The sequence below is a fragment of the Balaenoptera musculus genome, chromosome 6, assembly GCF_009873245.2.
Source record: "Balaenoptera musculus isolate JJ_BM4_2016_0621 chromosome 6, mBalMus1.pri.v3, whole genome shotgun sequence".
Lineage (NCBI taxonomy): Eukaryota > Metazoa > Chordata > Mammalia > Artiodactyla > Balaenopteridae > Balaenoptera > Balaenoptera musculus.
In genome coordinates this window covers 65,878,411-65,896,745 of record NC_045790.1, presented here as the reverse complement: position 1 = coordinate 65,896,745, position 18,335 = coordinate 65,878,411, and the positions used below count along the sequence as shown (strand labels likewise).

The window sequence follows — 18,335 nt, the reverse complement described above, 5'->3', positions numbered from 1 at the left end:
GTCTGGTTGTTTTTAAGGTCTTCTGTGACCTTCCAAACACTAATTTTTAACATGGCTGGCCAGAAAAGTAATGAGCTCCTTTACATCATTATATATTTCATCTTTATTACTTTATCCTTGAAAGCAGGTCATTAAATAATTACATTTTGGATTAATATTATTCTGATTTGAGATTTTATCATTGTCTCCTAATTCCCTCATTACACTTACCTAATTCTCCTGTCACCCAGACTATCATGAGCTTCAAGCAAAAGGTGGTTGTGTAGATGTGTTTAGTCAGCCAGTGGGGGGTGTGGGGGGTCCGTTAGTTTCTCCAAAATTAATGAGTCCTCAGCAGCAGGTTTACATTTGTGGACTTCCACGGTGAAATTTTTACCCCAAAGCACAAGTCATCTAAGTTACAGGGCGATAAAGCTGGCTACTGTGGAGATAATTCCACAGATAACAGAAGGATTTAACACAGGACGCTGGGGATCAACTTCTTGCTAGCCTTGGAATAAATGAGGTTTGTTACTTTGTGTATATTAGGTGTATCGGAGAATCAAAATCAAACTCAGGATCCTGGCAGAGCCTGGCACCAGGCGGTCCCTGGGTGGAGGAGGAATGGCGGGAGCTGGTAGAGAGAGCCTGGAAGGAGTTCACCCACCACGATCTCAGGCCCTGGCAGTCACCACTACTCTGTATGTGGTGTCAGAGCTAGATGAGAAGGCAAATGGGAATGCAGGGGATGCGCCCAAAGGGGGCACCCCAAAGAGAGGCTGCGGCAGCTGTAGTGATGAGGATAAGCCCGTGGTGCTGTCCTGCGTGGGGCCTCTTGGCCAGGAGCTGTTTAGGGTGAGACACTGACTTGCGTAAGACCCGCTTAACCAAAGGGTGGAACTAGAGTGTGATGTGGACAAATCAAATGAACAGGGGGAGACGGTCAGGATTGAGAGGGTGACGTCTAGGGGCCCAGAAGGACCAAAGTGACCTCTAAGCAGAGCGAGTGTGTCACAAAGACCATGGATCTTAAAGAGATGACTTTGCTTGGCCGCTGAGTCACAGGTCTCTGTAGACTCAGAGAAGTCAAGAATAGCTGCTGAGCAGAAATGTAGTTTGGCCTAAGGTCACAGGGGCTGAGCTGGGAAGCCAGTCTGGGGCAGGCTGGAGTCTTCCAGAGGCGTTGCTAACATAAAATTCCTTTAAGGCAAGGGAACCTTTGCTTAGGCTATGTCCAGGTAGGTCTGAAGTACAAGAAAGGCACTGAGGTCCTGTCTCCCCACTATAATCTGAGAACCCATCCACTTTGCTATGATTTTGCATTTCGGGCATTACATGTTATGTACTCTTAATTCCTTGAACAAGACCATCTGTGTATCAGCTGAACCACAAGGCAAAGAAATTGTTTCATACCTCAGAAAGAATAGAGAAGGAGAGGAGTATCTGCAAAGAACTTTTTTCTTCAACTCTAGCATGCATAAGAATTCCTTGAGGAGTGTTGGAAAACCTAGATGGAGGAACCAATCACACTCTGAGAAGCATTTCTCTAGAGGTTCAATGAAGAAGGGCAGAGGGTTGAGGAGGGCCTACAGAGGGACATCCATCACCAGCAAGACATTTTTCTAGAGATGTTGCATTAGCGGCCGAAGTCAAGGAAACAGAGATACGGTTTTTTGGTCCCAGAACTATGAGGCGGAAAAATGGATAAAAGAGGCTATTTTTGATCAGTTAGGATATCCAAAGGCTGGCCAACATTTTTCCACTTTTATTTCCCCATATGGCTTACCCATTAATTGGATTCATTAAAAAATCTTAATAATGCACAAAAAGCACCTAGAAATATTACCATGCACCAATTCATCCAAAAATGTGAATGTTCTTTGAATTAATGTTGAATCCTAAATTATTGTTCATAAATGTCAGATATCTGAAAAATTCACTTCAATTTCCTGCACAGGCTGAAACATATGAGGGATCATTTGAAAAGCTAATCACTTCAGAAGTAATTCTATAATTTGTCAAAAAAAAATAAAAATAAAAAGAGGCATCTAGTAAAATCCAGGTGTAGACTATATGATGTAAATTTGTGGTTTTTTTGGCCTGGGTTTGAGGAGGGGAAGCTAAACTAACAGGCATATAATGAAGCTGCTATCAGGCTCCAATTTTCTCTGCAGGTGCCCCAGTCACAACTGGAGAAAGATATGACACGGCTCTTAGGTTCGCCTGTAATCCCAGCATGCCTAAAAAGGTCCCAATTCCTAAAATGAGATATTCTTCTCTTGGGAGGCTGGGTAACAAAGCAGGCTTCTGCTTCAGGATTCTGAGGAGTGTTATTCTCCCCCAAACACGTATCATCATTTTCTTGGTGACCTAGTTTCCTGACACAAGAGAAAAGTTGACTAAATCCTTCTCTTCACTCTAAGGAGAATGGAAGTGACACCACACCTCGCCACCAGCCAAAAGTGTGTTTGCTCTAAACTGAGTTTTATTCAGTTGATGAGATGGGGTAGGCTGGGGTCTTGGCAATAAAGTGCTTTGTTAGGGCATGGGTGATGGCTATCTTGCCTCCAAATTATGTCAGCTGCTCTATCACCTGGATCCCCCAGGCTTACAAACCTCTTTGTGGAATTCTTGAGCTGAAGAACCTTTTTATCTATCCCATGTGCCTGGAATTAGCTAAGACATTTCTATGAGTATTTATAACCAGCATCTACTCTAGCGCAGTACCAGGGAAAGTGTTATTGGCTGTCAGACAGACTTGTTGGTAAATATCGGAGTCTCTAATTGCACACAGTATTGAAAAAAATTACGGCTACCTTACATTCCATTATTACCTTGGCACAGTACTAAATTGGCTCTATAATTCCTTTTATAAGAGTCTAGATCGATTCTTGTTCTTGCCCGCACACACCATCTTTGTGAAGCTTTGATCTTTGTAATTCTTTTTTGTGAAAGACCTTACTTCTATCTAAGTTTCTGCTGTGTGCTCTGGCTGTTATTTATATCCTGTCTCAAGTCTCCTTTGCAATGCTGGGCAATCCACATTCCTCAGGCTCCTCGGACAGGTTCTGCCAGTTGAGGACACTGGCAGGAAGTGGGGTGGGCGGAAGAGAGAAGGGGCTCTTCTCTTATTTTTTTTCCTTCCTTCTTTGGGCGATGTCTTTGGAGCCGGTTGTGTCCCTGCCACTATCCCAGCTCTTTAGGTGACGTCCTCCTCCATTGTCCCCGCTCCTAAGGGGGCATCTGGTCCCCACGTGGGCCCTCCTTCATGAGTCTAGGTTCTGGTGACATGGCAGGGCTCCTGCTAGGAGCTGCTTCCTGCAGTTAGTTATTTACCTTGGTTTCTGCAACTCCCTCCTTTCACTCTTCCAGCCTCCCACGCTCTGTAACCAATTCCCTTTCCTAAATTCTCTTTGAAGTTCCAAATGTGTTTTCTGTTTCCTTGACAGAACTCTGACTAATAAAGTACTCCATGAGGGCTTTTTGCCACAAACAACTATATCTTGCCCCTTACAGTGGGACTTACGGGGAAGCTGCAAGGTGTTAGGGTCTGGAATCACTTGATTAATTTTACAAGTATTTTGAGGCTGCTTATTATGTGCCAAGAGGCATGATAAGTGCTTTCCAATTATTATTTCATTTAATCTTTGCAACAACGCTCTGGGGCAGTAGAATCATAATCCATATTTTATAAATGAAGAACCGAGGCACACAAAGGTAAAGTGACTTGCCCCATGTTCGATAGCTAGAAGTGGCAGTTTGAGGACTAATGCCCTAACTGATGATTTATAATAATGAAAGTGAAAGAGAAAAACCTGGCCGGGCCTGGAGGGGGCAAGGAGGTCTGTCTGCAGGTAGGAGTACTCAGAAGAAGAAGCATAAAAGCACAGAGTCTGGAGAGGTCAGATTCAAAATTCAGCATCAACAGGAGGGTTGCAGAGAACTTCCGAGGGGCTGGGAGCCCCCAGCTGGCATCTGGATATGGCAGGGAGCTGCCGTGGCCACGGCAGATACTGCAGGCACGTGCTGGCCCTCCCTGGAGGTTATGGTTAGAGAACTGGAATTACTAGCAAGTTCTTGCACCCAGCTTTCTTCTCCCTTCATTCTGTAAGTAATGAAGCTTCCTTTTAACCTTACTATGTCAACAGAGGATATGGGATTTTCTAAATCAAGCAGAAACATACCTAACAAAAGTCTCTTCTCGATGAAGTTCTGCCATTTGCAACAATGTAATGGGTATTAGTAGAGGGTATTATGCCTAGTGAAATAAGTCAGAGAAAGACAAATACGATATGTTATCACTTACATGTGAAATCTAAAAAATAAAACAAACAAGTGAATATAACAAAAACAGAAACAGATTCACAGATACAGAGAACAAACTAGTGATTACCAGTGGGGAGAGGGAAGAGGGGAGGGGCAAGATAGGGGTAGGAGATTAAGAGATACAAACTACCATGTAGAAAATAAATAAGCAACAAGGTTATATTGTACAGCACAGGCAATCTAGCTAATATTTTATAATAACTTTGAATGGAGTATAATCTATAAAAATATTGAATCACTATGTAGTACACCTGAAACTAATATAATATTACAAATCAACTATATTTCAATTTAAAAAAAAGTCTCTTCTCAATGATCATGTAACAATTTGGAGTCAACCTGTAGAGATGGAAAATAAAAACGTAAGGAAATAGTTATTTTAGGTTTCTTGTGAATTTAACTTAATATGTCATATTTTTAGTGTTTGAACACTAAGAATCTAACATCTTTGAAATGAAAACTTTTACTCAAAATCACATGGAAAAAGAAAAGGCAAAACGGGTAAGAAAGAAGAGAACTTGTGTGGATGTTACTGAATTTCCATTAAAAGCATCATCTAAAAGCCATCTTGTCTGAGACGTGACGATATGGACGAGGGCAGCTGTTGAATGGCTGAGGCTCGTGCCTTATGTTCTCTGCCAATGCTGTGCATGGAAATCATGGCTCTACTTTTTAGCCATTTGACCTCAGGAAAGTTAACTAATGTTGCTAAGCAACTCCCATCTGTAAACTGGAGATAACGAAGATAATGACCTTATAGGGTTGCTGTGAGAATTAAGTGAGTTGATCCCACGTTAAGAAGTTAACACAGACCCTTAATAAGGTCCAATAATTAGCTGTTTTTGTAGTTATTATTGGATTATTATTGGCGATTTGAAGTATGACTAGTACTATGATAGAGAAGTTCCCATAGCTATCACGGTTTTAGTAAGCAAACTTAGCCCAATGACTTCTAGAAAAAACATCATAGGTAGATGTTAACATAAGCACAGCACTTTGCCTACTGGAAATACTTTAGTGATTAAGCAGCAAAAACCGGCTCAAACAAAGGGCCAGAATTCACATTAGGAAAAAAAATCAACCAATTGACCATCTGTGCATAACACACACATCAAGGATAAGACCAGAAGTCTTTGGAGACCATGATGAAAGGTACAGTGGAAAGAACATGAGGCTTGGACCCCAGAGACCTGTGTGACAGTTTAAATCCTATTAGCAGGCTATGTGACCTTGGATATGTCACATAATGCATGTCTCTGCATTTCTCTTTCCTTATCTTTTAGACACATCTGTAAGATAATGGGTCTCTAGTATTCTTTGGGATGGCTCTACTTGTATGTCTTTAAATTTGAGTGGTAAGCAATTTGTGGGGAGGTACTTTTAGCTGGAGGCAATGGTTCCACCCTCTCCTAGGTTTGCCATACTCTACTGGCAGGAAGAAAGGGGCACAGAACTGTGCTTGGAACCACTGAGTCAACCTCTGAGGTCTAGAATGTTGGACCCATCATTTAGGGAGCCTTTGTCAGCTGTCCCTCTATGGGCAAATGACCAGTGGTTTTCCTCTGACCTATCTGCTCTTCTCACAATACACCAAATATCTTCAGGATGAGTCAACTATTAGAAATAGCCACTAGCAAAACATGAGACTAGACAGAGTGGTGATGTTGGAAAAGGCATCTTTGATGGGGAAAGGATAAATATATTGGAATGCAGTAGGGTTTTCTATCCTTATGCATAATCAGAGCTTCAGCTTTGCTACCAACTGTGCAGGAAATCACAAAAAAGAATTAATATTCATGTGTGTAACCAGTTTCCACAACATTAAACTAAATTGTTCTTAACTTTGAGATAAAACACATTTGCCTCTGCATTTCTTAGTGCTCAATTTATACCTCCTTTCAAAGGACAGAATTATTATTAGGAAAGAAAAATTTAAGAATAAAAACTTCAGAATCTAAATCCCACTATTTGACTGGGAAGCAAGAATCCACAATAGTTTCTTTTTATTCCTGTGAATTGCATGCTCTAACATAGGACTGTTGAGCAGAACTTGAAAATATGTACCCCCAGTAATCAGGTCAAATATATACTTTAAAAAAATGATACTATTTTTTCTTTGCTTCCTAGTCAATTTTTTGAGTACGCTTAAAAAAAAAGAAAAGAATAAATTGCGATTGGGGTTTTGGAAGTCACAAAGAATAATCCTTTAAAAAAAGGAATAATTCTAAGAGACAGCAGCTTCCCATTGCATTATATAATTTAGGTGTGGAGACATCCAGGCACTAACTGACACTTTTCAAACTTAAGGATTCTGAAAAGACTGACAGAATGACAACCACTAGCTGAAGTATTTACAGCGTATTTAAGTGCAGATACGTTTAGTATACTGCGAGGTGGGAAAACAGACCACTCTGCCTTAACAGAAAAATGATTCATAGATAAAGAAAGAGAAAAGCCTAACACGTGAATTATAACATCAGTTTTCTTTCCAGGCTATCTGGATTAGGTCTTAAACCTTAGTAGGCCACATGAGACTTAGAATATTGTCTATGTATTACCTCAAGAGATAACCACGTAGGACTAGGAGGGCTCTAAAGGAAAAAAATGATAGGAACAAAATATGACAACTTCTTTTCAGTTTGCTGGTAAGGTTTCCCTGTTGAATAATTAGGGATGGGTATGGTGGGCAGGGAAGTAGGGATATGGATTCCCCGGGGTTTGCATGCCATAATTTCTCTTCAGGGTTCTTTAGCACATCTGTGCCTTTTTCGCACCTTTTCCTTATGATTTCCATAAGGCAGTCATTAAGATCCAAGGCATATCTTTGGCTTCTCTTATACATCAAGGCTAAAAGCAGAAAGGCCCACAGGAGCAGGCAGGCAAGAGCAGAGATGAACAAAGCAGAGGTTGCTGACCTGGAGGATCCATGCTCCTCCCCTCCAGCAGATAAATGCCAGGAAGCAATGGAGCCAACTGGTGCTAAAGCTAGTGATTTTTCAAAAGGATCTGGGCATTTTAGTGAAACAATATGATTATAAAATGTTAGTTTCTTTTAAAACATTCTAGGTTCACTCCAGAGGGCAGACAGCAGAAGCAAAAAGAACTACAATCCTGCAGCTTGTGGAATGAAAACCACATTCACCGAAAGAGAGACAAAATGAAAAGGCAGAAGACTATGTACCAGATGAAGGAACAAGATAAAACACCAGAAAAACAACTAAATGAAGTGGAGATAGGCAACCTTCCAGAAAAAGAATTCAGAATAATGATAGTGAAGATGATCTAGGACCTTGGAAAAAGAATGGAGGCAAAGATTGAGAAGATGCAAGAAATGTTTAACAAAGACCTAGAAGAATTAAAGAACAAAAAAAACCAGAGATGAACAATACAATAACTGAAACGAAAAATACACTAGAAGGAATCAATAGCAGAATAACTGAGGCAGAAGAACGGATAAGTGACCTGGAAGACAGAATGGTGGAAATCACTGCCACAGAACAGAATAAAGAAAAAAGAATGAAAAGAAATGAAGACAGCCTAAGCACCCTCTGGAACAACATTAAATGCACCAACAGTCGAATTATAGGGGTCCGAGAAGGAGGAGAGAGAGAGAAAGGAACCGAGAAAATATAGGAAGAGATTATAGTTGAAAACTTCTCTAACAAGGGAAAGGAAATAGCCATCCGAGTCCAGGAAGTGAAGACAGTCCCAGGCAGGATAAACCCAAGGAGAAACACACTGAGACACATAGTAATCAAACTGACAAAAATTAAAGGCAAAAGAAAATTATTAAAAGCAACAAGGGAAAAACGACAAATAACATATAAGGGAACTCCCATAAGGTTAACAGCTGATTTCTCAGCAGAAACTCTACAAGCCAGAAGGGAGTGGAATGATATATTTAAAGTGATAAAAGGGAAGAACGTAGAACCAAGATTACTCTACCTGGCAAGGATCTCATTCAGATTCAACAGAGAAATCAAAAGCCTTACAGACAAGCGAAAGCTAAGAGAATTCAGCACCACCAAACCAGCTCTACAACAAATGTTAAAGGAACTTCTCTAAGTGTGAAACACAAAAGAAGAAAAGGACCTACAAAAACAAACCCAAAACAATTAAGAATATGGTAATACGAACATACATATCAAAAATTACCTTACATGTAAATGGATTAAATGCTCCAACCAAAAGACACAGGCTTGCTGACTGGATACAAAAACAAGGCCCATATATATGCTGTCTACAAGAGACCCACTTCAGACCTAGGGACACATACAGACTGAAAGTGAGGGATGGAAAAAGATATTCCATGCAAATGGAAATCAAAAGAAAGCTGGAGTAGCAATACTCATATCAGATAAAATAGACTTTAAAATAAAGAATGTTACAAGAGACAAGGAAGGACACCACGTAATGATCAAGGGATCAATCCAAGAAGAAGATATAACAATTACAAATATATATGCACCCAACATAGGAGCACCTCAATACATAAGGCAACTGCTAACAGCTATAAAAGGGGAAATCAACAGTAACACAATAATAGTGGGGGACTTTAACACCTCACTTACACCAGTGGACAGATCATCCAAACAGAAAATAAATAAGGAAACACAAGCTTTAAATGACACAATAGATCAGATAGATTTAATTGATATTTATAGGACATCCCATCCAAAAACAGCAGATTACACTTTCTTCTCAAGTGCGCACAGAACATTCTCCAGGATAGATCAGATCTTGGGTCACAAATCAAGCCTCAGTAAATTTAAGAAAATTGAAATCATATCAAGCATCTTTTCTGAACACAATGCTATGAGATTAGAAATCAATTACAGGGAAAAAAATGTAAAAAACACAAACACATGGAGACTAAACAATACGTTACTAAATAACCAAGAGATCACTGAAGAAATCAAAGAGGAAATCAAAAAATACCTAGAGACAAATGACAATGAAAACACGACTATCCAAAACCTATGGCATGCAGCAAAAGCAGTTCTAAGAGGGAAGTTTATAGCTATACAAGCCTACCTCAAGAAACAAGAAAAATCTCAAATAAACAATCTAACCTTACACCTAAAGGAACTAGAGAAAGAAGAACAAACAAAACCCAAAGTTAGTAGAAGGAAAGAAATCATAAAGATCAGAGCAGAAATAAATGAAATAGAAACAAAACAATAGCAAAGATCAATAAAACTAAAAGCTGGTTCTTTGAGAAGATAAACAAAATTGATAAACCTTTAGCCAGACTCATCAAGAAAAAGGAGGAGAGGACTCAAATCAATAAAATTAGAAATGAAAAATGACAAGTTACAATGGACAACACAGAAATACAAAGCATCCTAAGAGACTACTACAAGCAACTTTATGCCAATAAAATGGACAACCTGGAAGAAATGGACAAATTCTTAGAAAGGTATAACCTTCCAAGACTGAACCAGGAAGAAATAGAAAATATGAGCAGATCAATCACAAGTAATGAAACTGAAACTGTGATAAAAAATCTTCCAACACACAAAAGTCCAGGACCAGATGGCTTCACAGGTGAAGTCTATCAAACATTTAGAGAAGAGCTAAGGAAGGAACACCCCCAACCTCATTCTACGAGGCCACCATCACCCTGATACCCAAACCAGACAAAGATACTGCAAAAAAAGAAAATTATAGACCAATAACACTGATGAATATAGATGCAAAAATCCTCAACAAAATACTAGCGAACAGAATTCAACAACACATTAAAAGGATCATACACCACGATCAAGTGGGATTTATCCCAGGGATGCAAGGATTCTTCAATATACGCAAATCAATCAATGTGATACACCATATTAACAAATTGAAGAATAAAAACCATATGATCATCTCAATAGATGCAGAAAAAGCTTTTGACAAAATTCAACACTGATTTATGATAAACACTCTCCAGAAAGTGGGCATAGAGGGAACTACCTCAACATACTAAAGACCATATATGATAAACCCACAGCTAACATCATTCTCAATGGTGAAAAACTGAAAGCATTTCCTCTTAGATCAGGAACAAGACAAGGATGTCCACTCTTGCCACTATTATTCAACATAGTTTTGGAAGTCCTAGCCATGGCAATCAGAGAAGAAAAAGAAATACAAATTGGAAAAGAAGAAGTAAAACTGTCACTGTTCGCAGATGACATGATACTATGCATAGATAATCCTAAAGATGCCACAAGAAAACTACTAGAGCTAATCAATGAATTTGGTAAAGTTGCAAGATACAAAATTAATGCACAGAAATCTCTTGCATTCCTGTACACTAACAATGAAAGATCAGAACGAGAAATTAAGGAAACAATCCCATTCACCATGGCAACAAAAAGAATAAAATACCTAGGAATAAACCTACCTAAGGAGACAAAAGACCTGTATGCAGAAAATTATAGGACGTTGATGAAAGAATTCAAACATGACACAAATAGATGGAGAGATACACCATGTTCTTGGATTGGAAGAATTAATATTGTGAAAATGACTATACCACCCAAAGCAATCTACAGATTCAATGCAATCCTTATCAAATTACCAGGGGCATTTTTTACAGAACTAGAACAAAAACAGAAATATAGATCAATGGAACAGGATAGAAAGCCCAGAGATAAACCCACACACCTATGGTCAACTAATCTATGACAAAGGAGGCAAGGATATAAAATGGAGAAACAACAGTCTCTTCAATAAGTGGTGCTGGGAAAACTGGATAGCTACATGTAAAAGAATGAAATCAGAACATTCCCTAACACCATACACAAAAATAAACTCAAAATGGATTAAAGATCTAAATGTAAGACTGGGCACTATAAAACTCTTAGAGGAAAACATAGGAAGAACACTCTTTGACATAAATCACAGCAAGATCTTTTTTACCCACCTCCTAGATTAATGGAAATAAAAATAAAAATAAACAAATGGGACCTAATGAAACTTCAAAGCTTTTGCACAGCAAAGGAAACTATAAAGAAGACGAAAAGACAACCTTCAGAATGGGCGAAAACATTTGCAAATGAATCAATGGACAAAGGATTACTCTCCAAAATATATAAACAGCTCATGCAGCTCAATATTAAAAAAACAAACAACCCAATTAAAAAATGGGCAGAAGACCTAAATAGACATTTCTCCAAACAAGACATACAGATGCCCAAGAGGCACATGAAAAGATGCACAACATCAGTAATTATTAGAGAAATGCAAATCAAAACTACAATGAGGTATCACCTCACACCAGTTAGAATGGGCATCATCAGAAAATCTACAAACAACAAATGCTGGAGAGGGTGTGGAGAAAAGGGAACCCTCTTGCTCTGTTGGTGGGAATGTAAATTGATACAGCCACTATGGAGAACAGTATGGAGGTTCCTTAAAAAACTAAAAATAGAATTACCATATGACCCAGCAATCCCACTCTGGGCATATACCCAGAGAAAACCATAATTCAAAAAGACACATGCACCCCAATGTTCATTGCAGCACTATTTACAATAGCCAGGTCATGGAAGCAACCTAAATGCCCATCGACAGACGAATGGATAAAGAAGAAGTGGTACATATATACAATGGAATATTACTCAGCCATAAAAAGGAATGAAATTGGGTCATTTGTAGAGACATAGATGGACCTAGAGACTGTCATACAGAGCGAAGTAAGTCAGAAAGAGAAAAACAAATATCGTATATTAACGCATATATGTGGAATCTAGAAAAATGGTACAGATGAACCGGTTTGCAGGGCAGAAATAGAGACACAGATGTAGAGAACAAATGTTTGGACACCAAGGGGGGCAAGTGGGCGGGCGGTGATGGTGGGATGAACTGGGAGATTGGGATTCACATATATACACTAATATGTATAAACTAGATAACTAATAATAAATAAGTAAGTAAGTAAGTAAATAAATAAATAAATAAATTGTATAGCACTCTACAACAACAAAAAATTCTAGGTTCACAACATGCTTTTCTCTGGCTTGCATTCCTTTGGCAGGCCACCCACTTGATTGTGACAAAGGCTGCTGGTAGGCCAGCTCAGTGGTGTGTAGCTGGTGTGGTTTTCTGATGTTCAGCCCAGAGCCCACTCCCCAAGCCTTTTTAAAGACTTTGTGAATTCCCTGTATCAAATCCCTTTCTGCTTTAGAGTGGTTTCTTGTTTTTGCCACTGAACCCGGATGGATAGCTAAATATAAGATATCAAATCGCAATTTGGAGATACAATGCCACAGAAGATTTATTTCAAACAATTCTCTTCAAAAAAAAAGGGGGGGCGGAATATCATAGATAACACTGATGCTTTTCCCATCTAAATATACATGTTAACCACTGTCAGCATAAATAAAAGTACCAAGAGTTATACCATAGCCCTGGAGCATGCAGAGGTAGCTTGCGCCCAAGCTGGCCAGAAAGGATTGGGAGTCAGAAGGAACTCTGATTCAGATCCTGAAGGAACCTTATGAATACCCAAGATTTGAATACCTCTGGCCAAGAGATTGAATAGTTAATCAAAACCACTGCCAACAAAAACAAACAAACAAAACCCTTTTATTTTTGTGCTGAAAATTCTAGTAAATAATTTAATACATATCCAACTATCTGCCCTGATAATGAGAACAGTAGCAAATGGTAAGAAACCACCACTGCTTCACATGAGAATTGTTTTTGACCTTGCAAAGAATTTCCTGCAACTTTCCAGCCATCTTTCTAGCTGCTATTTATATTTGAGAGCAAAACAACAGCCTTCAGCTGTACCATACAGATAGGAAAAACTGTTGCTTGACAAATTTACATAACAAATCTGAACATTCAAGGTACACATTCGTTTTAGGTATAAGTCACTTTAAATTCTTCTAATTTGAGGAAGCTAACCAAATTCCTTTTACAGTTCAGGTGAGTTGAATAATTTACAATGGAGCCTTATCTGTTGCTCCTACAGCAGAGCTATCCAAACAGAAGCCCAGCCAAGATTTGTGATTCACCTTGTCATTTGCTCCTCTTCTCTAGACCTAGATGGGCTCTCTCACCTGCTACCACCTAACCTGTATCTAGCCAAGAGAGAAGGGAACAGCAACAACAAGAGAATTTCTAGAACCTCCAACTACCAAAACTTAACTTACCAAAAGACCAAGCTAGAATTTATAAACATGCACACATTAAAAATGGATCTACCATATTGAGTCCTCTTTCTGGAAGTGAACCAAGTTGCTAGGGTGGAGGGGGAAATGAATTACAGTATAAAAAACATTTCACCTGCACAAATTTGAGCTTGATTCTTGAGAGCTGAATTATGACAAGAACCAGTTCAACATTTAACAGATAATTTTTGAGAACGTATACAGTTATCCCTGACCTGTAATTGAAGCTAGTTACAAAAGTGCATATATAAACATAGAAAAAATAGCTAATCCCACAATGTTGTGACCTCTTTGTAGAGGTACTTTCTATTACTAGAACCAATGTTTGAGAATATTTTGTTTAAAAAAAAAATAAGACGAAGAAATTAACTTCCTATCTAAGAAACTTCAGTACCCCTCCCCAATATTCAAATTCACTTTAAATGTTTGAGAGTCCCTGTATTAGTTTCCTATTGCTGCTGTGACAAATTGTCATAAACTTAATGTCTTAAAATAAGACAAATTTATTACTTTATAGCTCTGGCAGTTAGAAGTCCTAAAATTCAAGGGGTTGGAACAACTGTGTTCCTTTGTGGATGCTCTAAGGGAGAATCTGTTTCCTTGCCTGTTTTGGCATTTAGACTCTGCCTGCGTTCCTTGACTCATGCCCCGTCCTCTACCTTCAAAGCCAACAGTGTAGCATCTTCAAATCTTTCTCTCTCTCTGACCTCTGCTTCTGCCATCACATCTCCTTCTCTGACTCTAATCTTCCTGACTTCCTCTGACAAGGACCCTGTGATTACATTGGGCCTATCTGCATAATTCAGGATACTCCTCCCATCTCCAGACCTTTAACTCAGTCATATTGGCAAAGCCCCTTTTGCGACAGCCTCTTCAATAAGTGGTGCTGGGAAAACTGGACAGCTACATGTAAAAGAATGAAATTAGAACACTCCCTAACACCATACACAAAAATAAACTCAAAATGGATTAAAGACTTAAGTGTAAGGCCAGACACTATAAAACTCTTAGAGGAAAACATAGGCAGAACACTCTATGACATAAATCACAGCAAGATCCTTTGTGACCCACCTCCTAGAGAAATGGAAATAAAAACAAAAATAAACAAATGGGACCTACTGAAACTTGAAAGCTTTTGCACAGTAAAGGAAACCATAAACAAGACAAAAAGACAACCCTCAGAATGGGAGAAAAAATTTGCCAATGAAGCAACTGACAAAGGATTAATCTCCAAAATTTACAAGCAGCTCATGCAGCTCCATATCAAAAAAACAAACAACCCAATCCAAAAATGGGCAGAAGACCTATACAGACATTTCTCCAAAGAAGATATACAGATTGCCAACAGACACATGAAAGAATGCTCAACATCATCAATCATTAGAGAAATGCAAATCAAAACTACAATGAGATATCATCTCACACCGGTCAGAATGGCCATCATCAAAAAATCTAGAAACAATAAATGCTGGAGAGGGTGTGGAGAAAAGGGAACCCTCTTGCCCTGTTGGTGGGAATGTAATTGATACAGCCACTATGGAGAACAGTATGGAGGTTCCTTAAAAAACTAAAAATAGAACTACCATATGACCCAGCAATCCCACTACTGGGCATATACCCTGAAAAAACCATAATTCCAAAAGAGTCATGTACCACAATGTTCACTGCAGCTCTATTTACAGTAGTCAGGACATGGAAGCAACCTAAGTGTCCATCAACAGATGAATGGATAAGGAAGATGTGGCACATATACACAGTGGAATATTACTCAGCCATAAAAAGAAATGCAACTGAGTTACTTGTAGTGAGGTGGATGGACCTAGAGTCTGTCACACAGAGTGAAGTAAGTCAGAAAGAGAAAAACAAATACTGTATGCTAACACATATATATGGAATCTAAAAAAAAAAAAAATATATGGTTCTGAAGAACCTAGGGGCAGGACAGGAATAAAGATGCAGACATAGAGAATGGACTTGAGGACATGGGGAGGGGGAAGGGTAAGCTGGGACAAAGTGAGAGAGTGGCATGGACATATATACACTACCAAACGTAAAATAGATAGCTAGTGGGAAGCAGCTGCATAGCACAGGGAGATCAGCTCAGTGCTTTGTGACCACCTAGAGGGGTGGGATAGGGAGGGTTGGAGGGAGGGATGCGCAAGAGGGAGGGGATACGGGGAAACATGTATACGTACACCTGATTCACTTTGATATGCAGCAGAAACTAACACAACATTGCAAAGCAATTATACTCCAATAAAGATGTTAAAAAAAATAAAAAAAAAGAAAGCCCCTTTTGCTATATAAGGTAACAGCATCACAGATACCAGGGATTAGGATGTGGACAATTTGTGGGGGCTGTTATTCTATCAGTAGTTACCAAGGTCACTCATACAGAAAGAAAATACTCAGATACTTTGTAGCTATTTGTGTAAATATTAACCAAGAGTGCTTGCTTAAAAAATCCACTCATACGATTATTAAAATAAAAATGATGAAAGATTCATCTTCTTCCACAGAGTGAAGTACATAGTTTCTACAGGACATAATGATTAACCGTACAGAAAAATCAGGAGGGTTTTCCCTCCTGTCACAGTAAATATCCAGCATTTTCTCTCTTTCTCTTACTTACAGGGCAGGCGATGGTCCCATCCTGGTTGTTAGGGATGACTTGTTCTCATTCAGAGATACTGGCTAGCTGTGATGTTAGTGTGGTAATAGCCTACTGGTAGTTTGATTGCACTAAGTATTACCTGCTTGAATAAAGCGTAGTCCTGTCGTGTGGATAATGTTCACTGACGTACAAGGAAGAAGATGAAATTGTGGTCGCCAAGGAAGCAGCTTCAAACAGCGATGGAGTGCTAGGCACCAGGTCTGGCCTGTGTCGGGATCCCAATGCTGGGTGACAAAAAGCAAAACAAACACTCGTGAATATCGGTAAGAAATGCTGCTTTAGTGTATATAATAATTTAAATGAGTCAAAGGCATTCATTCTACATACCAGGCTGCAAATTAAATTACAAAATAACTGTGCTCTTCTGAACTGCAGCAGAAATGTAAAATAGCTTCTTGCAAACAGGTTAAACAGAAAGGAAATTGCATTAATTTACAAAATGGCTTATGGAAATGCCATTATGAATGTTCTTTTAAAAACCTAATAAAGTGATTTACTGTTTCGAAAGATGACATAAAAAGCTCCTAGGAGCTTAAGGAGATAATTCGACAGAGATTAAAAGGATGATTGGCAAATGTATAAACAGTGAACTTGCTTTCCTCTCCCGAGGCTATGCCCATATCTGTGATTCTCAGTGCAGATCTCAGAACTCAGACTTGTTAAGAGCCAAGAAACAAATGCTTCACAGACTAACAGCCAGCTATACCTTAACCCTGTTTGAGTCCACATACATCTCTGAATATTACCCACAGCTCTTCTTGACATTATATTGTAACAGCAAGGCTGCCTTTTTAAAAATGAGAAAACTCTTATTTTTCTTGAAAATGTAGGTACCTATGAAAATACTTATGCAAGAGCCCTCCCTCATCAGGAAAGTGGAACAGTCAAGGCTGAGCAGTGACCCAGCCTACTCTCTCTAAGTGGATTTTTTTTTTTTTCGAGAGTTGAATTTGGATCATTTTTAATCATCCTATCCTAAATTTTGGACAAATTCACATTCATTATTGGCCAGCTTGTCAGAGATAGTATTTTGTTTAAAGGTCCAGCCACACAGAACAGAGCTCTTTTAAAAAGAGACATGCACGTTCCCAGAGATAGAACCCTGTGGATGAATCCTGTCTTTAAAGTTCTATAGTTGGGCTCAAGCTGATTTATTTTTCAGCAGTGGAGATATTTTATTTATTTTGAAACTATAGCTGACATATAACAATGTATTAGTTTTAAGGTATACAATGTAGTGATTAGATATATGTATGTATTGTGAAATGATCATCACAGTAAGTTGAGTTAACGTCCTATCACCACAGTTACAGCATTTTTTTCTGGTGATGAGCATTTTTAAGATCTCCTCTCTTAGCAACTTTCAAATATGCAATACAGTATTATTAGCTCGTGTCACGATGCTGTACTGTGGATTCTTTTTAATCACTTCCCCAAACTAAACTAAAACAGATGATAATAAATACAATATAACCTTACGGTGTTTCTGGTATTCCTTTATAGGCACAATAGGCTCAAAATTATGTACTGTCAGGAAGTGAACGAATGGAAATTGATCCTAATAGGCACTATCACGTGAGTGTGAGGTTTGGATTTTGGTCTTGGAGGGATATCGATGGAGAGGTGGGGCGAGGCATGGAGGGAGAAGGGGGCAAGCACAGAAGGCCTGGACTCTGGACTAGGAATCCAGACACACATTAAAATGTATGAGATGGTGCAGCTGTGCATCCGATTCAGATCAAAATAAAGAACCGCCATGATGAATAACAGATGATAATCATATAAAAACACAAGTAACAACATGCTCAACATGCAAAAATCAGAAAGGCTTCAATACGACAGTTGGCTAGCAATCTTCAGTATACTTGATCCCACCTTCTCATTAAATACAGAAAAATATGAAAACTCTCAGTGACATAGAAAACTGAATCTGAAAAATAACCTCACATTAGATTCCAATGAATCACTACTAACTATAAGGCGGATAGAGCTAGACTGAGAACAACTAATGCAGACTCAGGTCTTGGGCATACTCAGCCTGATTTCATAAACCAGAGGCTCGCTGAGTGACAGAATACAGAAAAACACTACCTGTCCAGTGACTCAGGCCCAGGTCAGACAGCACCCGAACACTGGGTAGCTGACCCTTAGGAGCAGTTCTTTGAAGTAGAGAACTGTTTCCTTATGTGCCC

General features: G+C 39.0%; 1 protein-coding gene across 2 annotated transcripts in view; it reads right to left on the bottom strand.

Moving 5' to 3' along the window:
* PIP5K1B (phosphatidylinositol-4-phosphate 5-kinase type 1 beta) overlaps positions 1–18,335 on the bottom strand; it is a 341,484-nt gene that overhangs the window by 64,173 nt on the left and 258,976 nt on the right. For both annotated transcript variants that reach the window (XM_036856085.1, XM_036856083.1), the window contains one exon: positions 16,223–16,367. In XM_036856085.1, coding sequence (XP_036711980.1) covers positions 16,223–16,367 — 145 coding nt within the window. The remainder of the gene's footprint in view (positions 1–16,222; positions 16,368–18,335) is intronic.